The sequence below is a fragment of the Neophocaena asiaeorientalis genome, unplaced genomic scaffold (genome assembly GCF_003031525.2).
Source record: "Neophocaena asiaeorientalis asiaeorientalis breed wild unplaced genomic scaffold, Neophocaena_asiaeorientalis_V1.1 scaffold204, whole genome shotgun sequence".
NCBI classification, from domain to species: Eukaryota; Metazoa; Chordata; class Mammalia; order Artiodactyla; family Phocoenidae; genus Neophocaena; species Neophocaena asiaeorientalis.
This window is the reverse complement of record NW_020173922.1, coordinates 1,348,571-1,376,531: the sequence shown is the minus strand read 5'-3', so window position 1 is coordinate 1,376,531 and position 27,961 is coordinate 1,348,571. Positions and strand designations below refer to the sequence as shown.

Genomic DNA, 27,961 nt, shown 5'->3' with positions numbered 1-27,961 from the left:
TATATGGCCTTTATTATGTTGAGGTAGGTTCCTTCTATGCCCACTTTCTGCAGGGTTTTATCACAAATGGGTGTTGAATTTTGTTGACAGCTTTCTCTGCATCTATTGAGATGATCATATGGTTTTTCTCCTTCAACTTGTTAATATGGTATATCACATTGATTGACTTGCGTTTCTTATCCGTTCTTCTGCCTCAGTTATTCTGCTATTGATTCCTTCTAGTGTAGTTTTCATTTCAGTTATTGTATTGTTCATCTCTGTTTGTTTGTTCTTTTTATTTTATTTTTCTTGCGGTATGTGGGCCTCTCACCGCTGTGGCCTTTCCCACCGCGGAGCACAGGCTCCAGACGTGCAGGCCCAGAGGCCATAGCTCACGGGCCCAGCCACTCCATGGCATGCGGGATCCTCCCGGACCGGGGCATGGACCCACGTCCCCCATGTCGGCAGGTGGACTCCTAACCACTGTGCCACCAGGGAAGCCCTGTTTGTTTGTTCTTTAATTCTTCTAGGTCTTTGTTAAACATTTCTTGCATCTTCTCGATCTTTGCCTCCATTATTTTTCCAAGGTCCTGGATCATCTTCACTATCATTATTCTGAATTCTTTTTCTGGAAGGTTGCCTATCTCCACTTCATTTAGTTGTTTTTCTGGGGTTTTATCTTGTTCCTTCATCTGGTACATAGCCCTCTGCCTTTTCATCTTGTCTCTCTTTCTGTGAATGTGGTTTTTGTTCAACAGGCTGCAGGATTGTAGTTCTTCTTGCTTCTGCTGTCTGTCCTGCCTTTGTCCATTTTTAAATTCAGTTATTTGTCTTTTTATAGTTGAGTTGTAAGAGTTCTTTGTACTTCTGGATAAAAGCCCCTTATTTGATATAAGATTTGTAAATATTTTCTCCCATTTTGTGGGTTGTCTTTTTCCTTTTCTTCATGATATTGGTAGCACAGAAGTTTTAAGTTATCATCCAATTTGTCTATTTTCTATTTTGTCACTTACACTTTTGGTACTCTAAGAAATCTTTGCCTAACCCAAGGTCACAAGATTTATTTGTTTGTTTTCTTCTATGAGTTTCATAGTTTTACCTCTTACATCTAGGTCTATGATCCATCTTGAGTTAATTTTCATATATGGTGTGAGATAAGGTTCCAACTTCACTCTTCTGGCATGTGGATACTCAGTTGTCCCAACACCATTTGTTGAAAAGGCTATTCTTTCTCCATTGAATTATCTTGGCACCCACATCAAAAACCAATTGACCATGAATATAAGGGTTTATTTCTGGACTCTCAATTTTATCCCGTTGCTGTACGAGTCTATCCTTATGCCAGCACCACACTATCTTGATCACTGCAACCTTGTCATAGGCAAGAGTGAGTCCTCCAACTTGACTCTTCCATATCAAAATTGTTTTGGCTACTCTGGGTCCTTTGCATTTCCATATGAGTTTTAAGATTAGCGTTTCAGTTTTGCTTGTTTGTTTTTTTTTTAAAGCTATCTGGGATTTTGAGAGAGATTGCATTAAATCTGTATGTCAATTTGGGAAGTACTGCTATCTTAACAATATTTAGTTTTCTGATCCATGACATAGAGTATCTTTCTATTTATTTAGGTCTTTTAAAATTTGTTTCAGTAAGGTTTTGTAGTTTTTAGTGAAAAAACCCTGTACTTTTATTAAAATGTGCCTAAAGATTTCATTATTCAAATACTATTGTAAACAGAATTGTTTTCTTAATTTCATTTCTGGTATGTTCATTGCTAAGATATAGAAATACAATTGATTTTTGTAGGTTGATCTTATATCCTGAAACCTTGCTGAATTTGTTTATTTGTTCTAATAGGTTTTAGTGGATTCCTTAGGATTTTCTATATACCAGATCATATCATCTGTAAATAGAAGTAGCTTAGCTCTCCTTTCCAATGTGAATGCCTTATATTTCATTTTCTTGCCTAATTACCTTGGCTACAACATCCAGTGCAATGTTGGATAGAAGTGGTCAGAGTCTTGTTCCTGATCTTAGTAGGAAAGCACCTGTCCTTTCACTATAAGTTTGATGTTGGCTGTGGACTTTTTGTAGATGCCCTGTATCAGGCTGAGGAAGCTCTCTTCTGTTCTCAGTTCATTGAGTGTTTTTATCATGAACAAGTACTGGAGTTTGTCAAATGCTTTTTCTGCATCAACTGAGGTGACTGTCCTTTACTTATTAATATAGATGTTAATTCTTGGCTTTTGAATTTCCAAAGGTAGAGCTCCTAGCTCTAGGGGGAGGAAGTAATATTGTATGGACCATGGAAAAGAAGTTAGAGAAGATGATAGCAGACACTGGTGAGTGCTTCTCCCCCAGCTGAGCTTGGAGTGGTGGTGGCAGAACTCCAGGGAGGCTTGAGGACCTGAGAAGGGAGGGCTCCTGAGCCACATGTCCTGTGTACCCTGGGAGATGACAATCGGAAAAGAAATTGTCTCCTGCCTCCCATTACATGGTGTGGCATAGGGAGCCCCAGGAAGGTGGGCTTGATGCAGGCCCTTGAGTAGTTCCAGTGTGGAAGGCAAGGCTTTTCCCATAGGACAGAGAGGGGCATGGATGTGTCATGGAGCATGGTAAGGCCAGAGGGGCCTCGGGGTTGGCAGATATGGCAGGCAGGAACCATATGGCCAGGACCAGATGGGAATGAAGATGCTTCCACAGAAGCCACCATGGAGGGAAGGCCATGCCCCAGGACTAGACAGGAAGAATGCTAGCATAGGATGGAGCATCTCTCAAGAGCAAGAAGCCTCTCCCTGTACCCCAAACCCTGAGAATCTAAAGTCACCCCAGGAGAGGGAGAAGAAGGAGAAAATCCTGAACTGGCTGTATTTAACTTGGAATTTCTGAGTTTTACATCTGAAATGGCAAAATTACTTTTTCTGCCACCAGGTAGAATGGAAGCTTGAGAAAAACTAAATTAAAAAAAAAAAAAGCAAGCTTCTTTTATTTTTTGTACACCTGAGGATGTGGCCAAGTCAATCAACAAACACCAGTAAAGCATGCAAGGAGTGCCAGGTGCTGGGCTTGCCACAGCGGTGAGTAAGACACAGTGGTGTCTTCATAATCTACAGGTGTGGAGGGGAGCGACACCTGGCACAAGGCAGTTAGGGGTGGGTGCTGTGACTGGTGAGGGTGACTGGGCCCAGAGCACGCTGGCTTCTCCCCACTCTCCACCAGCAGCCGGAAAAAGCAGACATTCTCTGGATGGTTTTTCTGGCTCCCAGGTGCTCACGGGTTGGACTTCTCTGCTTGACCAAATGTTTCCTGGAAACTTCATTGATATCAGCCTGTCAGAGAGAGGCACTGGGAGTCAGAACCCTGGAGGACTTGAATCAATGGCTCGACAGATATCCTGGGCATCAGAAAGGTCATATCAGCATCTGTATCCACCCCCCCGCCCAAGCATGCATATCGGAGGTCTACTTGGGGGTCCAGAGGCCCAGGAGCCAAGCATCTGTAGAAGTCAGAGTTTTAGAGGCAGAGACAAGGCTCAGGGACCACTGATGCAGCCACTCTGTGTCACCCCATGAAAAACGCCAACAACCCAGACTCAGAGAGAGGAAGACAGCCTGAAACTGAAACAGGAAAAATCACAGAGTACCCAACCTCCACCACGTTCCTCTGACCCCTATGTTTAGCACTTCACAGTTTAGAAAACCACTTTAGCAATAGAGTCTTACTGAATCCCTGGAAGATAGGTAAGGGAGGTCCACCCAGTGTGGCCACTTTACAGATGAGGAAACTGAGGTCCAGGAGGGCCAAATCTTGCCAAGTTCATGCAGGTAGCTGATTACAGACCCGGAGCTGGAATCCAAGGCAAGATCTCCCTGGTCTGAAGTTAGTTCCACCACAGAGAAGTAAAAGAACAATGACAACAACGAAGATGATGAGACCCAAAAAAACAGGAAGAGAAGTGTCATGGGGCCCAGATGCTCTAACCACTGAAACCAATGTCACTAGGTAACAGAAGCCCCGACCTGCGGTGCATTTAGTTGACCTCTGCTGCCACCTAGTGGCTATTCTACAGTTTATCAGCCGAGAGCGCTTTTGGGTGACTGGTTTTGTTTTGTAGAGCAGGAGTTCTCAAAGGGAGACCCGTGCTCAAAACTATTTTCATATGACACCTAGACATTATCTGCCTTTTTTACCCTCACATTATTACAAGCTAACAGTGGAGTTTTCAGAAAACTACATGGCAAGGGATATCGCAGCCGACCGAAAGCAGAAGCAAATATGGGAATCCAACTGTCCTCTGCTTAAGCCAGACATTAGGAGATTTGCAAAACTGTAAAACAGTGCAACTTTTCTCATTATTTATTTTTGTTTGGAAAGAATAACTGTTTTCATTAAAATATGTGTGCTAAAATGTAATGGGCTTATTATACTTTAAAAATTCTCAGTTTTTACAGATGGCTAAAAGATGCTCAACATCACTAATTATCAGAGAAATGCAAATCAAAACTACAATGAGGTATCACCTCACACCAGTCAGAGTGGCCATCATCAAAAAGTCTACAAACAATAAATGCTGGAGAGGGTGTGGAGAAAAGGGGACCCTCCTGCATCGTTGGTGGGAATGTAAATTGGTACAACCACTATGGAGAATAGCATGGAGGTTCCTTAAAAAACTAAAAATAGAGCTACCATATGATCCAGTAATCCCATTTCTGGGAATATATCTGGAAAAAAAACATGGTTTAAAAGGATACATGCATCCCAACTGCAGTGCTGTTTACAGTAGCCAAGACATGGAAGCGATCTAAATGTCCATTGACAGAGGAGTGCATAAAGAAGATGTGGTACATACATACACTGGAATATTACTCAGCCACAAAAAAGAACGAAATAATGCCATCTGCAGCAACATGGATGGACCTAGAGATTGTCATACTGAGTGAAGTACTGATAAGTCAGACAGAGAAAGACAAATATCATATGATATCACTTATATGTGGAATCTAAAAAAATAGTACAAATGAACTTATTTACAAAAGAGAAATAGAGTTACAGATGTAGAAAACAAACTTATGGTTACCGGGGGGAAGGGGGGGAGGAATAAATTGGGAGATAGGGATTGACATCTACATACTACTATATATAAAATTGATAACTAATAAGGACCTACTGTATAGCACAGGGACCTCAATACTCTGTAATGACCTATATGGAAAAAGAATCGAAAAGAGTAGATATATGTGTTCGTATAACTGATTCACTTTGCTGTACACCTGAAACTAACACAACATTGTAAAAATTCTGTTTTAATTTCTGTAAATGTTATAATCTACATAAACAAAAATTCCTTGCAGCCCTCCGTAATTTTACAGAGTGAAAGGACTGCTGTGGAGAGCCTCTGCTATAGAATAATGGTTATTGGTATTCTTTTTGCCGTCCCCAGAAAGGCAAAAGGGCAAGTCTGAAGTTCTTCAAGACCAGGATACAGGCACCAAACCTGGTGCTTAGCGTGAAATTCTGTTCTGTCTTCAGCCTCTCTGAAAAATGGAATTCTGGGACTTCCCTGGCTGTCCAGTGGTTAAGACTCTGCAGTCCCAACGCAGGGGGCACAGGTTCGATCCCTGGTCTGGGAACTAAGATCCCACATGCCGCAGGACTCAGCCAAAAAAAAAAGGAAAAAAATGGAATTCCATTTGTAAACATATTCCTGAAGATGACACAGATCAGCCTGTACTAAGGTTCCCGAGGGCAGGATCCCTGCCATGGTCACCCAGCATGCCTAGCACAAGGTACAGAGTCAGATGCAACACACATCTTCTTGGTTGAGTGTATGACGTGTGGACTAAGGAAAACCCCCAAACTGTTGGTCCCAATTATTCCACAAGATTACCTCCTCCAGGAGAATCTAACAGGAAGTGGGGCCATTGCTGGTTGACCCCTCCCAGTACTGGCTACACATGAGGTTTGTCTGGGTTGGGGTCGAGTGCCTTCATTAAGGTTGAGGCCCATCCTTTTGCTGTACAGGTGGTGTTGTGTGTGTGTGTGTGTGTGTGTGTGTGTGTGCGCAGAAAGTATGCTGCAGGCTGTGTATAACTGGCACGGGGGTGGGCAGGGCAGGCAGAGGAAGGGCTGTTACTTAGAGCCTGAAGTTGGCCTGTGCAGCTGAGCCAGCGGGAACCCGAGAAATAAGCGCCCAGCATGGAACCCAGCTCTGCAAATAGATGTGGCTTTATTTTTAAAAATTATAAAATCAATATATGCTCACTATAAAAGATTGAAACACTATAGTGGTGCACAGAGAAATCACCATCATCATCAAAGTAGAAATTCAAAGCCTTCCCCCAATTCCATATCCCCAAAATAGCCACTATTAAGTTTGGTGTGTATCCTTCCAGATTCTTTTCAATATCTATATAATTATGCATAATTAGAATATATTTATATAACATATATATATTTTAAAAATTAATTTATTTTTATTTTTGGCTGTGTTGTGTTGCTGTGTGCGGGCTTTCTTTAGTTGTGGCAAGAGGGGGCTACACTTCGTTGCAGTGTGTGGGCTTCACGGTGCCTTCTCTTGTTGCAGAGCATGGGCTCTAGGCATGCGGGCTTCAGTAGTTGTGGCTCACGGGCTCAGTAGTTGTGGCACGCAGGCTCAGTAGTTGTGGCGCACAGGTTTAGTTGCTCCGCAGCATGTGGGGTCTTCCCGGGCCAGGGCTCGAACCCGTGTCCCCTGCATTGGCAGGCAGATTCTTAACCACTGTGCCACCAGGGAAGCCCCAACATGTATATTTTTAAAGGAGTAACATCACACATTTTACCCTTCCACTTCATTTTTGCACTTAATATACGGCCAGCATCATATTTCCATGTTAACTTACCTCCTTAAATCACGCAGAGGAGCCAAGATGATCAAAAGAAACTGGGACAGGTTCTGACACGTGCAGAAGGTTGTTGTGGATCTCAGCTCATCAGGAGCACCCAGCAGAAGACCCCACCTGGCCTCGTGAACACAACACTCTTCTGAACAAACTGGCCACCAGCAGCAGCGCCAGGAAATGGTCTAGCTGAGGACTTAAGAAACATGTTCTGGGTTGTGCTATACAAAACATCTCAGGTTCCCCCGGGAATGAACCAGATGCTAGTCAGCCTCTCTTCACCAGCATCCATAGTGCCCGCCGGGCCCAGCGATGCATGCAGACCCATCTCTCATGTAAACAGAACCGTCTCTAATACGCCAGAATAGAAGTACCACAGGGGCCCTTCACGGCTGTCCCCAACATCAAGGACAGCGTCTGCATGTAGTAAATGCTCAAAAATGTTTGATGACCAAAGGAATGAGCAAACATCCTGCTGCTAGCGGGGTGAAGAGTTTAAACCACAGCCTACAGAGCTGCCCGGGGACCGCGCAGTGCCAGGGATAGTAAAGGAGAAAAATCAAGGAGACCATACTGAGGGTTTTATTTCAAGCAGGGAATCCTTTGCTACAGTAACAGCATAAGCTGAGGAGACTGAACACTTTCAACTCGGTGCCAGAGCCATGCTTTGTGTTGGTGCTGGGTCCGCTGGGGGAGGGGATTTTCAGAGACATTCTCAAAATCACTCAAGGGGGATGGGAGACAGTGGAAAAATCAAGGAAGACCCTTTCAAGGGGGAAAAAAGAGGTAGTGGTGGGGGAATCTAAGGATATTTTCCCCACCAGGATTTAAGCCAGGAATAGATGCATCACGCTGGCTGGTGGCGGCTTCCCAGGACGCTGTGTTGAGAAGGATTCGGGAGCTGCATTCAGCTCACGAGGAAGGGGCTGTATGACTGATTAGGGACGCTCTTGGGGGCGTGGAAGTGGCAGTGACATCATGGACACATAACAGCAAAAGAGCGGCGGCCTCCCCACGTGGTCCCAGGGAGAAGTAAAATTTAGATTAATGACATCATAATGGAAATCAGACTGTAGACAAAGAGTTCATTTTGTTCTGTTTTGTCCTCCATGTGAAAATAAGGCCCAGAGAACGCCCACCCGACCTGCGCTCAATGCCGCCATCCCGGAGATGTTGCAGCCGCGCATGTCACCGTCCGGGGAAGAGAAACCTGCTACAAGGCTTCCCTGCCGCCCTGCCCACCTGAGGCAGCTGGGGAAAAAGAAGCGAGCTCGCCATCTGAGTTCCTCTCCTCACCTGTGTCGAGCGGGCTCCTTTCTGGGCCGGTGACATCCACAGGGGTCTAAGCAGAGGGAAGAATGAGGGTGGTCAGTCTCTTGGAAGCCAGGCGGAAGCATCTGATACAGAAATGTTTTTATTTGGGAGCTTCGAGACAACTCCAGCTCCTCTGTGAATTCCCAGTGAGTTTACAGCAGTCTTGGGGGCAGGGTCTATTTGATCCTGCTTGATATCAGGTGCCAGTGAGGATCTGCAATAGATGGTCATGAATCAAAGGTCCTTCCAAGCCAGCAGCTCAGCGGCCCCAGCCCAGAGGTGAGGAAGAGTGCTTGCAACTGGGAAAGCAGGGATTCCGGAGGTGAGATCGGTGGTTGGCTGAGGGTCGGCGGGGAGGCGTTCTTTCTCTTCAGTAAATTCGCTGCCGCAGGTTCTAGAGATGCCGCCATCAGTATCAGCTGTAGCAGAATGAGGCCCTGGTCAGGTGATGCTGGCTCTGGGAAGAAAGAGGAAAGGTAAGACTTTCATCTAACTGGGGTTATCAGTCAGCGAGATCCAGGAGTCAATCCATCTGAAAACTGTTTTAGCGAAGCAACACTGGGCAAAGTATCGCCATGAGAACAGACTGGGGAAAGGCTATGAGGTTGTCCGGGGTTATCTGTAAAAGTTCGATAAAAGATATTGTAGGAAAACATGTATCTTCCTGCCTTGAAAAATGAATTTTCCTGAAGTTGAAAGTGGGCCAATAAAGTTTGAATATCACAGCAGAGGGCGGACCAGCATCATTCCAGGAAAGTTCTGGGGGCAGGGGATGCTGGCGGGCCAGTAGGGATGGTGCAGTTGGATTCACAGGCCTCGGACCTGAGAATTCAGGTCAGTGCTTGGATTCACAAGCACTGACCACTGAGCAGTGGTTGGGACCCCACTTCTACCACCAAAGGTCATCTTCCTCGTACAGTCTGATACTGATTTCTCCATGTGAACAGACAAAACTAACCACATCACAAAACCACCACCTTGTGCGGTATTTACTGGGTTTCAAATGATCCTTGGGTCACTCATATGTGTGATCTGGGAGCGAGATAACTGAGTGGATGAGTAAGAGGGAAGTGCTCTTCCTTCCCAGGACCTGGTGGGAGCCGGGGGTGGCTCTGTATACGGTAGTTGGAAGGAGGCTGGAGCTGTTTGGGGCTTGACTCTATTCCCTGTAGGCACCTGGAAACAATTCCACATCGTTCCCACCACCTGTGCCCAGGAATCGAGATAGACAGCGTCCCACCACTTTTTAGGCTCCCTAATTCTCTAACTAACTCATCCCACTCTGTCCTCAGTCTAGGTTACGAGGCGGACACTGGCTGCCTTGTCTTCAAAGAGTGGGTTTTACTGCTGCCTGGGGCATGACCTGCCCGAGACCTCAGCGTGACTTGATAAATTCAGATCCAGGACTCATTAAAGGGCTTTGGTGTTCTTGGATTAGAGGAGGAAGTTGAACTCCTTGGGTGAGGCTCGTTCAAGACAAGGCTCCGGAAGAGTCACTGGGAACGCCCTCCTCCACCTGAGTGGCACCAGCCCCCTTGCCACCCCAGCAAAGAAAAGGCACACAGACAACTGTGCCCCTTGTCCTATCAGAGCGCTTTCGGAAGGAACAGCTTCCAGTTGGGGCACTGCTCTGAAAGGTCAAATCCAGGACAGTCAGAATGGGGCTTGCTAGCAACGCCTTCTTCCCTCCTGAAGCAGCCAATCACCAGGGTGGCCACAAGTGGCAGGGTGCCATGGCTCAGGCAAGCGTCCAGTGACTCTGGGATCTGTGAAGCCTTGGCATTAAACCTGCTTTGCGGCTGAAGATTTAATGACATGGAAAAATGGTCCTGAACTAGCAAATGGGAGGAGTGAGTTATAAAATACTGAGTAAAGTTGGATCCCACTTGGGGGATAAAAAAAGTTGGAAGAATATTAACAAGGTCATGAGATTACAGGTATTTTTATTTTGTTCTTTCTGTTTATTTGTATTTTCTATTTTTTCCTACAGTAAAAATGCATTGATTTTATGATAGGATTGTTTTAAAGTCACTTTCATCTGTTAAAAGGGGGATGTGGCCAGTATCTGAGCACAGCTTTAAGAACCAGACTTCTCTTCCCTGTCTTGGACATAACCCAAGTTCAGTGACTCTTTACCCAGGATATTTAATTATGCAAAATGTGTTGCTGCCCTTTTCCTTTAGTAAGAGAAGGCAAAACGCCAGAAAGCTGTGGATATAGGTGCTTTAGTGAAAAGCTCAAGCATGTGATTTAAAGCCAGCGTCCAGGGCTGGGCCTGGGCTCATTCTCATGAGCCTGATCCATCCTGCCCTTCCCTTGGCTCTAGGGTCTGGTCCCATCCATGCATCCTAGCCAGACTCTGATGCCCCAGGGCAGTCAACAGGGAGGTTGGCTAGACCTTCCTAATGAAGACAATCCTTTCTGAGAGAATTTGCAGTCACCACGACTGAAGCAAAATGGTCTCTTGTCTTCTAGAAAATTCAGTGACTCATCCCACTTTGTCTTCTGAGCTCCGCACACAACTAGTTTGGGGCTAGAGAAGGAGAAACAGGGGAGGAAAAGAAGGGGAGGAATTGAGGGGATATTGGAAGTTGATCATCCGTCTACTCAACGGTGTTTCTGAGTGGCCATTTGTGTGCCAGGCTTCGTGAGAACCACTAGTGATACAGAGGTGAAAACACAGTTACAGCTCTCCTGGGACCTTCGTGCTGGCTGGGGAGTGAGGAAAGTTGGCAGGCAGTTATAATGCAAGGGCATGTGGTAGGGACACAGCAGAGCCTACAGCAGGCACACATCCTCCTGGCTGAGACATCAGGGCAGGCTTCCTGGAGGAGGAGACCTCTACACCAAGGCTTGGACAACGAAGAGGAGTTGGTGAGGCCAAAAACAAGAGGAAGGCCTGAGAAGAGGGTGTCAGGCAAGGGCGGCATGCACAAAGACCCGGAGGCGAGAGTGGGGATGGTATGTTTAAGATGCTGGTGAGAACGAGGCTGTTGAGGACCAAAACATAACCTAGAGGGCAATGGGAAGCCACTGAGGACACTGGAGCAAGGGAGTCACTTGTTCAGATTTCTGTTTTTAGATCCCTTTGGCTGCAGTGACCTTTCTACAATGAGAACAGGAAAAGGAGAGGGTGAGGGAGGCAGGGATGGTATAGCAGAGGCTGTCCTCTAGAGCTCTGGGAGCCTGTCCTCAGACCTAGACTGAGTTCAGTAGGGAGGTGGGGAGATGCTGCCTGTGTAACAGGCTGTGGGTACCCTGGTTCCAGTCCTCAGTCTTGAGCCTGGGTTATTTAAATTGTGCAGTGAAACTAAACACGCGTCTCTTCAAGGGCTGTTGAAGCTACTGAATGGGAAACAAGAGAGGTGAGCTCACTATAAACAGGTAAGTTCTGTGTCGACCTCAGTTACTGAGCGTCCAGCTCACCATCAGCCACAGGTGGGCATTTCAGAAGGGCTTTTTGATGACAAGAAGGGTGGCAATTCTAGCCCAGAATTAACACAGATTAAACAGGAAACAAATGACAGAGGGATATTTCAGAAGGCCACACCATTTTCACCTCAAAGAACAAAGTTTTAAGCTCCAGGAGGGCACAAGTGGCTGGGAAGGAGGTGCACTGACCTTGCGCTCAGGGGCTGGTCGCCACGTGGTCCCCGCGGATCGCCTGCAGCGAGAGCTCGTACCCAAGGAACATGGCCGCGCTCATGGGGAAGCCCCGCACGGCATTGACCGTGATGCCTCTGAAAAACACCTTTGGCAGGAGGCGGCGTTATCACAGGGCACTGACCTGCACCTTCCGCAGGGCTGCCACCGAGGGCAGAGCCAGAGCCGGCGCTGCTGCCCACCCACGCAGCCCCCTGTCCCAGGCTGGACCCTACAGAGCCCAAAGGACGGGGAAGGTGGAGACCCTCCCCGCTCAGCACACACACACCCCAGCCACGCCCCTGCCCTCAGCCACGTGACTTCTGAAGGCGCGTTCCTTCGCAGGCCCGGTACGCATGCGCTACATACTGTGCGCCAACAGGTGAGTCCCGCGAACACCACATACACTCTGCTTAATTGTTGCGCTCTCTCGTGAGCATGCGCACACACGCTCGGTTCTTGGGACTCTGCAAGTCAGAGCTCCACACGCTTTGCAGTGGTAAGAGCACCCGGCCATGACCAACAACTGTGACAGGGGCTTCACGGGACGTCCCCAAAGGGGCCGGGTAGGGGGAACTCAGGCCCTGCTCAAGGTGACACACCTGGAGTCCAGGTACAGTTTGCCAGTTAGTAGCTGTGTTACTTGGGAAAATAGCAAAGTCTCTAGAAGTCAATTTTCCCAACTGTCAAATGGGGGTAATAATACCATTGACCTCCTACAGTTTTTGAGGGAATAGATGAGAGTTGCTTTTAAAGGCATTTTCACAGTGCCTGTCCAGCAGTAAAGCACTCCTTAACTGTTGACAATCACACCACCATCCTTATTATCAGTAGTCACCACTTCATACAGAGTAAGCACTCCACTTTGCTCATTATATGAGCGCTGAGGAGTATTAGTACCAGTGGCCTAAACCCGGCCTTTAATACAAGAAGACTGTATTTGTCTTCACCCCTAGGGAATATGGTAAGATGCTTTCCTTCCACCCTGAATCTTCCTGCCTGGTGCTGGGTAGACACTGATCTCTGTGATGTGGCTCCAGCCCTTGGGAAGTTGATAACCTACTAGGGAAGATAAGCCCCATTCAGGAGTAACTACAGCATAACCTAGAACATGATGAGAATAAATAAAGGCCTTGGTGAGGGGTGGAATGGGGAGGAGCTGTCATTAAATGTCTTCTCTGGGAAGAGAGCACGTGTCTGAAGGCAAATCACTACCCAAGTGTGAATGACCTGAGAACTGTCAGGTGTAAGATGTAAACTTGTTTATTGATGCCTGTATAATTTACTGTTTACGGACTAGACCTGGTACTATAATTTTCAGAAGGTAGAAATCCCTTACATGTCCCCAATTTTCTTAGTTGTTGGACACTGTGATGTCAGGGTAGGTGCAGGCCACTGTCATGGGCCAGGACATCAGGTGACAGACATCCCTTCAGGAGAGGTGCCTGCACCATGGCACTCGTGGCAGCCTGGGACATGCAGCTTTGTCAGGAAGGAGAGAGAAGGGCCTCAGTGTACCTTGGGGGGTGAGAGAGCCTTGGCCCCAGGGAAGGGAGCTTAAGATCCCCAGAGGTGAGCAAGTCGCCCAGCCTAACCCTGGAGCAATTCAGGTAGGGGGCAGGAAGGCTCCTTGTGACATTAGGACTCCTCTCTAATGTCTAACCTTTATGGAATTCCACAGGCTCAGCCAGGGTGACTGAATAGCAGCAAGGAACTGGGTCAGCCTCTGAGAGGAAAATTCCATGCCGGGTGCACAGAGAGGCTCCCGTGTGCACCGGGGTTTGGCTCTGCAAGGCGAGGCAAGCCAGGCAGGACGCAGCTTGGAATGTGACCCTCCTCTCCCATAGCACTGGGCCGTGCAGGAGCCGTGGGCCACTTCAGGCAGCCAGAGTTCATGAACGCATGAACGAACGAACTCCTCGATGTGAAAAAAGAATGGTCTCTGGGGCTGAAAGCATCCTGGTGGTGGTTGTGGTAGTGGGGGATTCCTGGAGTGGAGGGAGGCCTTCAGATCCCCCGAGTGGCAGAACCAAAGAGTAACCAACACTGGTGCCTACTTACCCCTAGCTATGGCCTGCTCTGCTGTGAGGCCCAAAGATGGCAAAAATAGTGCAGAGCTACTGGCTATCACCTTGGCTTTTGGAACACAAAAACAGTAGACAGTCTTTCCTCATGAATCCTCAATGGCTCCCCACTTCCCAAGGTCAAGTCCATACCCTTCCCTGGCCTGCCAGGACCCACATGCTCTCTCCTTGCACTGCTCTGAGCTGCCTCTTACAGTTGACACTGTGGGCAGTATATTGGCCTGCCATTCATTCCTCCTAACAGGCCAGCTCTCTCTCACCACTGAGCCTCTTCTAGTCCCCTCTGCTGGAATCCTCCCCAGACTCGGCTATACCCTCTGGTAGCCCTGCCATGACCACCCCAAGTAGGATTATGGCCCACTGTCTTCTGTGCCCTCAGTACCTCTGCCATCACAGCACTTCTCACACCATCCTCCAATCACCTATGACTTGTCTATCCCTTCATTAATAGTCCCAGTCAGAACTTCCCTGGTGGCGCAGTGGTCGAGAGCCCGCCTGCCAAGGCAGGGGATGCGGGTTCGCGGAGCGGCTGGGCCCGTGAGCCATGGCCGATGAGCCTGCACGTCCGGAGCCTGTGCTCCGCAATGCGAGAGGCCACAACAGTGAGAGGCCCGCGTACCGCAAAAAAAAAAAAAAAAGTCCCAGTCAGAGTAGTGACAACAGGGCTGTGTGTGTGGCTCACATCTGAATCCCCAGCATCTGCACGGTGCTTGGCCTAGAGGATCCTCTATAAATCTTATTAAATGAATCAGTGGATGGATGGACAGGCAGATGAATGAAGGAGTGAATGAATGAATGAATGCATGAACGAACAAACTCCTTGATGTGAAAAAAAAATGGTCTCTGGGCTGAAAGCATCCTGGTGGTAGTGGGGGATTCCTGGAGTAGAGGGAGGCCTTCAGATCCCCCAAGTGGCAGAACCAAAGAGTAACCAACACTGGTGCCTACTTACAAATGGTCCCCTCCATCTCTCCTTAGAGTCATCCAGTCTCATCCCACTGTCACAAATCCCCTCACAACAGTCACCTCTGTGGAGCTAGAGGACATCAAGTCACTCCTCCAGCCTCCTTATTGCAGATGACAGCTCTCCAAGTGTGAGCCATGGCTCATGTGGTTTAGGACGATCCTCGCAGCAGGCAGAGAATGGATCCAAAACTACCCCACCTTTCTTCCGTTCTGACTTGGGAATGCCCCAGAAGTCCATGGACTTACTAGTTCCCCTACCATAAAGACTGCTTTACTGGTAATCACTGAGTTACAAGGGGCTACTAAACTTGGGTACCATTGCCATTATTTCACTCCTTTCCAGTTCTTTACTATCACTGAGTTCTTCTTCCATAGGGAAGTGAGAATAGGTTGCAGCCTCAGTGAGCTGCAGTAAAACTGTTTGAGAATGCGTACTCCACAAAGCCAGCACTCAAGCTCACTAGGATTGGAGCCATCCCTCGGCCTTGGGAAAAGATGCTCCACCTGCCGCAGCTGGGGATCTGACTGTGAGACCACCCAACTTTCCAGGGCTGTATAAGATTATTTTTTTAATCATGTTACTATGTATGTTTATATGCAAGCACATATACAAACATACATAAATATACATACACACATATATGCTTGCGCTGTGAATATTTTGAAAATATATCACAAGAAACTTATAACAGTGATTGCCTTTGAGAGAAGACTGGCAGGGGGTCACAGGAGGGACATGTCGACAGTATATCCTCTTATACCTTTTGAAGCTTCCTATGTTCACATACTACAATTTTTTTTTTTTGCGGTACGTGGGCCTCTCACTGTGTGGCCTCTCCCGTTGCAAAGCACAGGTTCCGGACACGCAGGCTCAGCGGCCATGGCTCACGGGCCCAGCTGCTCCACGGCATGTGGGATCTTCCCGGACCGGGGCACGAACCCACGTCCCCTGCATTGGCAGGCAGACTCTCAACCACGGCGCCACCAGGGAAGCCCTACATACTACACATTTTTTAAGCAACTAATAAAAAATAATTTCAGTCAATGATGTGGTTAATCAAGTTGAATATTGCTATCTCTGCTTAAAACCTGTCTCTGACTATAAATTTTGGGTCAGACACTTTTGAGGTCAAGAAATCAATCATCTGACCTCAGTTGTTTTCTAGGACTTTGCTTTTAACAGAAGACAGTAAATTTTTGGAGGAAATAATATCAGCAATATATTTTGCTTCTACAGGACTTTTTGGAAAAATGATACATTAATATTTGGGGAAATAGAAAAAAAATCTCAAATAAAACCTGAGCATCTCTTTTGAATCTCTCTTATGTGTCACTCTGTATTTGTTGGTTGAATCACAAACTGTGCTTCTGCTAAAAAAATACAAAAAACAATTGATTCAACATCTATTTATGATAAAAGTAATAAAGGCCATATATGACAAGCCCACAGCTAACTTCTTAATCAATGGTGAAAAGCTGAAAGCATTTCCTCTAAGATCAGAAAGCATTTCCTCTAAGAAGATCCACTCTTGCCACTTTTATTTAGCATAGTATTGGGAGCCCTAGGCACAGCAATCAGAGAAGAAAAAGAAATAAAAGGAATCTGAATTAGAAAAGAAGAAGAAAAACTGTCACTGTTTGCAGATGACATGATACTATACATAGAAAAGCCTAAAGATGCCCCCAAAAAACTACCAGAACTCTTCAATGAATTTAGTAAAGTTTCAGGATACAAAATTAATATACAGAAATTTGTTGCTAACGATGAACTATCAGAAAGAGAAATTAAGAAAACAGTCCAAGAGTCATGGACATATACACACTAACAAACGTAGTAAGGTAGATAGCTAGGGGGAAGCAGCCGCAAGGCACAGGGATATTAGCTCGGGGCTTTGTGACAGCATGGAGGGGTGGGATGGGGAGAGTGGGAGGGAGGGAGACGCAAGAGGGAAGACATATGGGAACATATGTATATGTATAGCTGATTCACTTTGTTATAAAGCAGAAACTAAAACACCATTGTAAAGCAATTATACCCCAATAAAGATGTTTAAAAAAAAGAAAAGAAAACAGTCCCATTTACAACTGCATAAAAAATACCTAGGAATAAATCTAACTAAGGAGGTAAAAGGTACTTGGTAAACTATAAGACACTGAAGATGACACAAACAGTTGGAAAGATATACCATGCTCATGGATTGGAAGAATTAATATTTTTAAAAAGACCATACTCCCCAAGGCAATCAACAGATGAAATGCAACCCCTATCAAAATATCAATGGCATTTTTCATGGAACTAGAACAAATAATTCTAAAATTTGGATGGAAAAACAAAAGACCTTGAATAGCCAAAACAATCTTAAGAACAAAGAACAAAGCTAGAGGTACCATGCTCCCTGATTCCAAACTATACTACAAAGCTACAGTAATCAAAACAGTATGATACTGGCACAAAAACAGACACATAGATCAATGGAACAGAATAGACGACCCAGAGATGAACCCATGCTTATATGGGCAATTGATCTATGACAAAGGAGGCAAGAATATACAATGGGGAAAATAAAGCCTCTTCAATAATGGTGTTGGAAAAACTGGACTACTTTCTCACACCCTATATAAATGCCAAGTTGATTAAAGACTTAAACTAAGACCTGAAACCATAAAACTTCTAGAAGAAAACATAGGCTATACATTCTTTGACATCAATCTTAGCAATATTTTTTGAGATCGGTCTCCTCAGGTAAGGGAAACAAAAACAAAAATAAACAAATGGGACTATATCAAACTAAAAAGGTTTTTCACAGTGAAGGAAACTACCAGCAAAATGAAAACGCTGCCTACTGAATGACAGAAGATATTTGCAAATGATATATCTGATAAGGGGTTAATATCCAAAATATACAAAGAACTCATATAACTCAACATCAAACAACCAAACAACCCAATTAAAAACTGGGCAGAGGACCTGCAAAGACATTTTTCCAAAGAAGACACACAGATGGCCAACATAAACATGAAAAGATGCTGAAAGTCACTAATCATCAGGGAAATGCAAATCAAAACCACAATGAGATAGCACCTCACCCCAGTCAGAATGGCTATTATCAAAAAGACAAGAAATAACATGTGTTGGTGAGGATGTGGAGAAAAGGGAACACTTGCACACTGTTGGTGGGAATGTAAATTGGTGCAGCACTATGGAAAATAGTACGGAGGTTCCTCAAAAAAAATTAAAAATAGAACTACCATACAATCCAGCAATTCCACTCCTGGGTATTTACCTAAAGAAAATAAAAACACTAATTAGAAAAGATACATGCACTCCTATGTTCATTGCAGCATTATTTACAATAGCCGAGACTGAATTAAATATTGACATTTGTGAAAACATGGATGGACCTAGAAGGTATTATGCTAAGTGAAATAAGTCAGAGAAAGACAAATACTGTATGATTTCACTTATATGTGGAGTCTAAAAAACAAAACAAATGAACAAACATAACTAACCAGAAACAGAGTCATAGATACAGAGAACAAACAGGTTGTTGCCAAAGGGGAAGGATGTTGAGGAGGAGAGAAATAGGTGAGGGAAATTAACAGGTACAAACTTGCAGTTACAAACTAAATGAGTAATGGGTATGAAATGTACTGTGTGAGGAATATAGTCAATAATTATGTAATATCTTTGTATGGTGACAGACGGTAATTAGACTTATCATGGTGATCATTTTGAAATGCATAGGAACATCAAATCACTATGTTGTGTACCAGGAACTAACAAAGTGTTGTAGGTCAATTATACTTCTAAAACAAACAAATAGAGAAAAAGAGATCAGATTTGTGGTTACCAGAAGTGAGGGGTGGTGGGAGGGCATGTACAACATGTAATGTACAACATGATAAATATAATGAACACTGCTGTACATTATGTATGAAAGTGGTTAAGAGAGTAGATCCTGAGTTCTCATCACAAGGAAAAAAGTATTTTTCTATTTCTTTAAGTTGTATCTATATGAGGTGATAGATGTTCACTAAATTTATTGTGGTCATCATTTCATGATATATGTAAGTCAAATCATTATGCTGTACACCTTAAACATCTACAGTGCTGTATGTCCATTATATCTCAATAAAACTGGAAAAGAAAAAAAAACAACTGAGGTGAGAATTCTAGGAACATGGCAGAGTAGAAAATACCAGGACTCTGTCTCCTCACCTAGATAACTATTACACAGACAGAATTTGTCTGATGTAACTACTTTAGAACTCTGGAGTTTACTGAAGGCTTCCAACTTCCAGGAGAGGGTTTGGGCAGTGGTTAATTTCAGTCAATGTCAGCATTTAGCACAGTAGCAGCTACCCATCCCCCATCCCAAGCCCTTTGGCAGGCATCTATGCACATGTTCCTGGAGTAACCTGCACACAGCTTGTGGGAACCAGGGTGGGCAATGAGAACCTTGTCCTCCAAATACTGGACATCTGTGTTCTGGTCACTGATTGCTCTTTCTGATCATGAGGTGCAAAGAGGAGGGCAGTCATTCTTGTTTAACCTCCCCCTCCATCTTGCAAGCCCCTTGTTCACTGGCTGAAATTCACTTCCAGGGAATTTAAAGGGATGGTGCCCCTTTCCCTTCCCTTCATTTCTCTCTTTTTCCTCTTTTGGGAGTCAGACATTAAAGACTAGGACATTCAAAAGTGACTGCATGTATGAGGAAAATTAGAAAGTGACTGCGCATGCCCAGGGAAAGGCACAGGCTCAGAAAAACACTGAGAAAACCTTAAGTTTACACCTCAGATTGATCATTGGCACAGAGATAGTCTACAGCAATCAAAAATAATAACAAAACCCACCATACCCTGGGGAAGAGGGAGAATTGGATTTCTAGAGTTACCACATTATTAGATTCAAGTGTCTAGTTTTCAATAAAAAATCACAAGGCATATAAGAAACAGGAAAGTGTGGTCCACTCAAAGAAAAAAAATCAAAATAAAATGTCCCTGAAAAAGACCTGATAGCATATCTACTTGACAAAGACTTTAAAATATCCTTCTTGAAGATGCTTGAAGAACTAAAGAAAGATGTGAAGAGAGTCAAGAAAATGATATGTGAACAAAATAGAAATATCAATAAAGAAATAGAAAACCCAGAGAGAAAGCAAACAAATTCTGGAGCTGAAAAGCACTGAATGAATGAATGAATAACTGAAATGAAAAATTTACTAGAATGATTCAAAGGTTTATTTGAACAGACAGAGGAAAGAATCAGCAAACTTAAAGATAGGACAAGAAAAATTATTGGGTCTGAGAGACAGAAAGAAATAACATTGAAGAAAAGTAAACAGAGTCTAAGGGACTTGTGGGAAACTATCAAACAGAGCAACATATTCATTGTGGGAGTCCAAGGAGAAGAGCGAGAGAGAGAGAGAGAGACAGAGACAGAGAGAGACAGAGAGAGACAGAGACAGAGAGACAGAGAGAGAGACAGAGAGAATATATGAAGTAATAGGGCCAAAAACTTCCCAAATATGATGAAAGACATGAATATAAACATCAAAGAAGCTCAATGAACTCCAAGCAAGATGAATTCAAAGAGACCTACAAGAAGACACATTATAATAAACTTTTGAAAGACAAAGAGAGAATCTTGAAAGCAGATAAAAAGTATCCTCTATAAGACTTTTAGCAGATTACTTATCAGAAAGTTTAGCAGCCAGAAGGCAATGGGCGAATATATCCAAAGTGCTGAAAGAAAAAGAACAAAACTGTCAAGAAAGGATTCTATATCCAGAAAAACTATCCTTCAAGAGTGAGAGAGAAATCAAGACATTCCCAGATAAACAAAAGCTGAAGGAGTTCATTACCACTAGATCTACCCGTAAGAAATTCTCAAGAGAGCCCTGCAGGCTGAAATAAAATCACTAGACAGTAACTTGTAGCTGTATGAAGAGATATTGTAAAAATCTCACAAAAGGTAAATTCATGGGGAGAGTGACACTAGCATCATGGCAGCCCCAAATGTCCCTTATTTTGTCCTCAGTTCAACAACAAAAATTCAGCATCCATCCATGAACAAAAGTGCCTCTGTGGGAGTTGTGGGATCCAGCACCATATACCAAGTGACCCAAGAGGAGTCTTTCCCACCTGTGCATCAGCTAATAGGCAGACAGACCTCAGTACTGGCAGTGAAACCTGCAGTAGCCTGTGAATTGGCTCCAGCCACTCTTGGCTGTAGTCCAGGAGCAGCTGGAGAACACTGACTTGGGAGGTCAAGCACAGATGAGAGAGCCTTTGTGGAAGTCCAGGTTTCCAGAGGACAAGCTCTGGCACTCCATTGGAGCAAAAAAACAGAAGTTTGGACACACTGGAGTGGCAGTTAGTAAGGATTGGAGGGCTTGGGATGAGGCAGTCACGTGAGATAAGGCCCATAGGTCAGTAGTAACATTAACCCTAATAAAACTACTAATGCAAATGCTAAACAGATGACTCTTTCTAAATGTTCTCTATGTGTTATACATTAAACTGAGCACTTTTTATATGCCTAATTTAATTTAACCTACAAATATCTCTGCTGCTCATGGTAGGGGTGATTATCATTGGAGAAATTGAGGCCCAGAGAGGGGAAGCTTGCCTGGATTCCCCCAGTTCACAAGTAGCCAGGCCTGGCTTTGCACTTAAGTCTGCTGACTAAGAGGCATGCCAAGAAAGCCAGGGGCCCATTCAAGGAAGAGCAAGCATGAGGGTACTAGGGGGTATAGTGGGAGGCAAGAAAGATGGGGATGTTTATAACTTTGGACACTAGATGTGGAAACCTGATCTTCATTCTGAGATAGTTTAGAGGCAAGTAGAGGCTTGGGTTTAGGATAAGCCCTTTAGGTTCAGGAGAAGGAAGACAAGGCTTTCTGGAGGCTGCCTCAGTAGCCGAGACCAGAGGTGATGGGGTCTGGACTTGTGTGGGGTGGAAAGCAGAAGACAGATAAGGGAATTGGAACCTGCAAGATGTGATCACTGAGGTGGTTCTGGGAATTCCCACTTAAAGGAGGGGTGAGGCTGAGGTGCTAAGCAGGGAGTGAGGAAGGAGCTCCTAGCCTTTCTGGATGAGGAGGCCAGCTTTGGTAACACAGATGTGGGTCCAGACCCCGGCTCTGCCACATACCAGCTGTGTGACCTCAGGTAGGTTACCGGTCCTCTCTGAACCCATCAGCTGGGTGCACACGCACTTCTTCCTCCAGGCCGGGGCAAGGACTGGATGAAACAAGTGCTTCATAATTTAACAGCCAGCACCTCGGTTTCCTGATTCCCTTCTCTGTAGTCTCACATCTTCCAAAATCTCTGACCCTACCTTCCAGGGACTGACACTGACCCTTGCATGACTGCTGTGGGGCTTACTTTAAGACCTTCCTTCTGGTAACTCTGGGAGATACAGTCCAGGACACCTTTGTATTTGTTTATATAAACCCCGTCAGCTTGCAGTCGACTCTTCACGACATCCATAGGAGTTGCTGTCCCCCAAGAAATTGCTCCTGTTAAGAGAGAGACAAATAGGTATCAGGGGCTGGCTGGTTGGGGTCTGGAGGGGACCCGGCTCCCTGCAGATTTCCACCATTCAGAGGCTTAATATGCTGCTGGGGGACGTGGAAAGAGCTCAAGGTCAGGACCTATGAAGGGGGTTCTTGATCCTCCCTCGCCACTTGCTGTGGGACTTTGCAGAAGTCTCCTGCCACCTCTAGGCCTTGAGTTTGTCTTCTGTAAAATGGGCCAGCAGCACCTATCTTCATGGGGTTGCTATGAGGACAAATAACCTGATGTATGTGAAGCATTTAGCACGGTGCCAGGTCCATCGCTAGTGCTTCCTAAGCAGAAGGATTTATTAGCAGCTTTTATTGGAGGAACAGGAACAGGCCCCATAGTACCTTCCGGGCACAGGGGAGAGAGACCAGGGTGAGGCCTGAGGCTGAAGGCTGGCAGCTCCCCAGAGGCAGGATTTACTCTGAACATGAAGAAGACGCTAAACAAGCACTTTCACATAGCCTGCTTGCCAAGGAAGGGTCAGCTTAGGGATTGCAGAGAAGAGCAGGGTCAGGTCTTTAAAAAGCTCTTATCTTTTCCAGTGATGTGGAATAGAAGCCTTAGGACCATGTGCCACTGGGTCATCTTCATTGGATAAGTTCAGGTGTCCTGGTTTGAGTACTTTGTGACTTTAATGGACTCTAAGAAAACAACACCAGGTTATTGTATAAACAGAGAAATTGGCACATTCTTTGATGGGGAGAGGAAAACAAACCGATGTCAAAGTCCAAGGCAGCTGGTTTGCAAGGTTTTGTAACTGCTGCCCAGCGGCTCCCAAAAGAGGCCTTAGCCTGTCCCCAGCCCCCTGCCCATCCCAGCCTCCTGCCCTTGGTCCTCTGGGAGCCCTCTGGACCTCTCGTCCCTCCTGCCTTCTTCCAGGATAAATGGGGCCACTTTCCCTGGAGTCAGCCCAGGTGCTGCCCTGGCACACTCCCCTGTTCTCAGCCCATGGGCGAGGGTATTACAAAACCAGGTTTGACTGCCAGGCCACACGCATCTGCTCTCACCAGAAATGAGAGCAGCCGGGGCCTGTTTGCCTTCTCAGTCAAGAAGTACTTATTGAGCACTTACTGGGAGCTGGCACAGGCCAGGCCTCAGGCACAAGGTGGGGAATGGGAACACTGGGGTCTGGTGGCTAAGATGTGGGCTCTGTTATGTGTTTCCTAAGTTTCAAGCACAGCTGATTAGATAATGAAGAGGAGGGATGACAATTTTCTTCTGTCCAGTGGATCTTTCCCATCAGCATCAAACATACCATGTTATCTGCCTTTTTTTTTTTAATTTTTATTGGAGTTTGCTTGCTTTACAATGTTGTGTTAGCCTCCACTGCAGAACAAAATGAATCAGCCATACACATACAGACATCCCCTCCCTTCTGGACTTCCCTCCCATTTAGGTTACCACCGTGCGTCAGATAGAGTTCCCTGTGCTATACAGTATGTTCCCATCAGTTATCCGCCTTCTTGAGAAGCAATCGACTCTTGACTTCCGTACCCCTCTCTGACTATAGCTGTGTTTCTCTCTTTCCCGATACAGCACATTCAAATCTCTCAGAAGTGTTTTTTGTCCTTGGGTTCTCCAATTTCTTTCATCCCATTCTCTCTTGATCCCACTTCCATCAGGTTTTCACACCCTTCTCTTTATCAAAATGGGTCTTGTCAAAGTCCCTGGTGACCTATGCATTGCTAAATCCAAGCAGTGGGAATAGCAAGTGCAAAGGCCCTGTGGTGGGGAGAGAGCCAGGCACGGTCAAGTTGCAGGAAAGAGACCAGCATGGCTGGAGCAGAGCAAAGTAAGGGGACGGTAGCAAAAAAATGAGTGCAGAAGGGTAACAGGCAGCTGGAATGCTGATGGTCTTGAAACCATTGCAAGGTCATTGACTTTTACCCAAGGTGAAATGGGGATGCAGCCTGGGTTCTGAGTAAGGAGGTTAAGTCCAGTCTATGGTCACAAAATGACTAAGTGTGGATTTGAACTTGGATCTTTCTGACTGCAGAGTCCCTACTATACTGTCTACATTAGCTGTGTGACCTTGAGTTGGTCACGCTGAACCTGTTTTCTCACCTGAAAAATGGGGAGACTGATTCCTACCTTCTGGGGCTAATGAAAATTTCACATTGGAAAGGTTTGCAGGGTGCCAGTATTCAAAAAAGGTGAGCCATGATAACAGATTTTCTTTTCAAAGCTCAGTGATACCTGACACAGAGTAAGTGCTCAAAATATACCTTCCAGCTGAAAGCTGTAAGAGTCCAAATAGGGACTCAGAGAAAAGGGGATGGGAGAAAGAGGGGGGACCATTCCCCATTCCTAGCCCTTCATCTGCCTGGCTAGGTCTGGCCATAGCAGGTACTTAACAGAGAATTGTTGGATGAGTGGCTGGATGAACCCTGCCCTTCCCCAGGGCCGAGAAGGGTATGGTAGGCTCCCCAGCTGTCTTGCTGCCATGGTCAGCATGGGGGCAGGGATCAGCCACGCCGCCCTTACCTGCCATGCCTCCCGCCAGCCACACAGCACAGGGGCTGGGGCCTGTGTGGGCCTCGGGCGTAATCCAGTCACTCAGGAACACATAAGGGATGAAGTAGAGGCAGTAGCCCGGGACGTCCCGCAGCAGCATGGCACTGGCGCCCCGGTACAGCCCTGCCAGGCCTTCAGTCCGCACGATGGTTATGATGCAATGCACAGGCCCCTGGTAGGCTGGCTGTTCCCCAAGAGCTGCCACCCTGGGCTTCAAAGCGAGGTTGGCTGCAAAGACAGGGCAAAAAGATAGCAAGTGACCTGGGGGCAAGAGAATGACCGCTGTCTGGCACTGGAGTCAGCCCAGCCCATTGACAGTTCCTGCTCACGTCACCAATTGATTTTTACCGAAACTTCTGACCGTCTTGGCAACTCAAACGGGGATTCTGAAGTCCCAGCAAGGAGCTCCTGCCAGCATGTGCAGCCAGACTGGACAAAATCCCAGCCAGGTGATAAAGCGCCTGTTGCCTTGGGATGCCCAGAGGTTCTCGGTCAACCATCACTATGTCTTTTTGAGTAGATGTGACTGTACGATGCCTTGGATCAAATCTGCTGAGGCATACCAAGCTCCTTCCTGAAGCAGAGGCTGGAAAATCCAACACACTCTGTGTGTGTGTGTGCGCGCGCTCGTGCCTAGTGTGGTAAAAAGTGTATGAGATTTGGACCCAGACTGTCCTGGTTCCAAATCCTGGCCCTGCTTACCAACTTTCTGACCTTGGTAGGCACCTTTTTAGCCTCTGTTTCCTTACCTTTGAAAAGGGGACAGGCCAATACTGTATTGTATACTTGAAAGTTGCTAACAGAGCAGATCTTAAACATTCTCACCACATACACACACAAAATGGTAACTCTGTGAGGTGATGGATGTGTAAACTGACCTTATCTCGGTAATCATTTCACTATACATACGTGTACCAAATGATCACATTGTGTGCCCTAAACTTACACAAGGCTGTATGTCAGCTGCATCTCAATAAAGTTGGAAAATTGTATCTTTTAAATAAAAAAGAGAACAGGCTGTTGTGAGTATAAACAAGGTAATACCTGTAAAGAGCTCAGCATGGTGCTAGGAACACTGTAGGGGCGCAATGTTATCACCAGATTATTACTGAGACCAAGTTGACTGGTGTGAGCTGGGTGCAGGATGCACTGGCTGGAGGGCTGGACATGTTCTCACTGACTCTCTCCAGCCCTGGCCAGGCTGTGACCTGAAACAGCTGTAGGGCAGTACTGGTGCCATTGGCCCCTCAAAGTCCAGGGGCACAGGGTGCTGTCTCCTTAGCTGACCTCTGGGGTCTCTGCTGGCAGATCATCAGTTGTTATATCAGTAGCTCCTTTACAGGATGTGTGTAGACAGCAAGTAGTGACTCTGTCTGTCTCTCTAATTCTTCCATTGGGCTTCTTCCATCTCCCTGCCTCATGCCTGTCTACTCTGCTACGGACCTTTTATTTATTTTTATTATTTTTTTTTTTTTGCGGTACGCAGGCCTCTCACTGCTGTGGCCTCTCCCGTTGCGGAGCACAGGCTCCGGACGCACAGGCTCAGCGGCCATGGCTCACGGGCCCAGCCGCTCCGCGGCATGTGGGATCCTCCCGGACCGGGGCACGAACCCATGTCCCCTGCATCGGCAGGCGGAATCTCAACCATTGCGCCACCAGGGAGGCCCCTGCTACGGACCTTTTAGCACAGCTTTGACTCACGGCCAGAGAGACCTCCTAGTCCCAGTGCAGATAAAGCGGACTCATGTTCTCAACTTTCCCTTCTTGAAGAACTAACATGACATGGCCAGGACAGAAACAGAATGAAGCTTGCCTGTGACCACATGCGTATTTTGCCACCTGGGTTTAATTCCCTGTAAGCACCCTCTCAATGGGGTTTTACACATGCTGGCTAAGAGACAGATCACTTTTGTTATATAGGTGAACATCCAAGCCCCCTACATAGCCCCATCTTTATCAAATGAAGATTAGGAAAAACTACTCAGCTTCATGATGCCACAGTCCAAACCGGAGATTTAGGAGTAAAGTACAACCTGTCCTTTTCACTCAACCCAGAAGTAGACGAGGTCCAGGGGGAGGTTCTTATTTGCCTGGAAAGTGTGCTTGAACAAACTAACCCCGTATTTTCTTTCTACGTTGGGGGAACAGAGGCATCCTGGCCACGTACATTAGGCCAACTACAGCGTGGGCAGGAGGCTGAGTCTCATTCTATAGTCTATAGCAGGGAGTGAGCAGGAGTGGTGGCCAATTTTAGGGGCACAGGGCCCTCTGAGCTCAGAGCAAGATCAGACACTGTGGTCTTTGAGAATCCACTGAGAGGTCACTGAACACCCCTTTCTCTCCCAAATCCACTATGATACCACCAGGGTCATCCTGGGAAATTTTGACATTAGCCCACATAGATGTTAATTGTCCCAACATATAAACTTTGCCTGGGCCATGCTCATGTCGAAGTAACAGCGATCTGTCCCAGGAGTCAAGGTTTTCATGAATCAACTGTGGGTATGATGTAGCTTTCAGAAGTTACTGATTGAAAGGGAATGTCCTGATAACATTCTGCTTGTGTGAGGGACAGATGTTGAAAAAAAAACTTGTCCAACCTCCAACTGACTTTGTCAACAAAAAACCTGTACTTTTTTCCTTTTCTTTTCAGGATAATCAATAAGGAAATTCTCTCACATTCTCCCAGGGTTGTAACATAAGTGATCTAGCTTTTATTGCTTGAAAATGATCCATTTACAATTATTACAGCAATAGAATTGTCATGGTGACCTGGAATACTGACCCGAGTCTGAACTGGTGGCCAAGGCCTTCTGGACACAAGTTGATACTGTGAAGCCCTTGGAACTCCTTCCAGCTCCCTCAACCCCAATATTTTTAAAGAAACTTCTTATTTGGAAATAATTTCAAATTTGCACAAAAAAAAAAAAAAGTACAAAAAAGGAAAACTGTACACAGAACACCTTTACCCAGATTCACCTATTGTTAACATTTTACCTTATTTGTTTTATGGTTTGTAT

General features: G+C 45.8%; 1 protein-coding gene across 5 annotated transcripts in view; it reads right to left on the bottom strand.

Annotated features, from left to right (window-relative positions):
* Nucleotides 1-7,418: 7,418 nt before the first annotated feature.
* The window catches only part of SLC25A48 (solute carrier family 25 member 48), a 43,627-nt gene continuing 23,084 nt past the window's right edge, over nt 7,419-27,961 (bottom strand). For 2 of the 5 annotated variants that reach the window (XM_024752397.1, XM_024752399.1), the window contains 4 exons: nt 24,912-25,169; nt 22,248-22,381; nt 11,788-11,917; nt 7,419-8,623 (listed from right to left, as the gene is read on the bottom strand). In XM_024752397.1, the coding sequence (XP_024608165.1) occupies nt 11,795-11,917; nt 22,248-22,381; nt 24,912-25,169 (515 nt within the window). In that variant the 3' untranslated portion in view covers nt 7,419-8,623; nt 11,788-11,794. Of the gene's footprint in view, nt 8,624-11,787; nt 11,918-18,103; nt 18,143-22,221; nt 22,382-23,822; nt 24,866-24,900; nt 25,170-27,961 lie in introns of those variants that run through there. The other 3 variants (XR_003004093.1, XM_024752400.1, XM_024752401.1) reach the window with 3 other exon arrangements.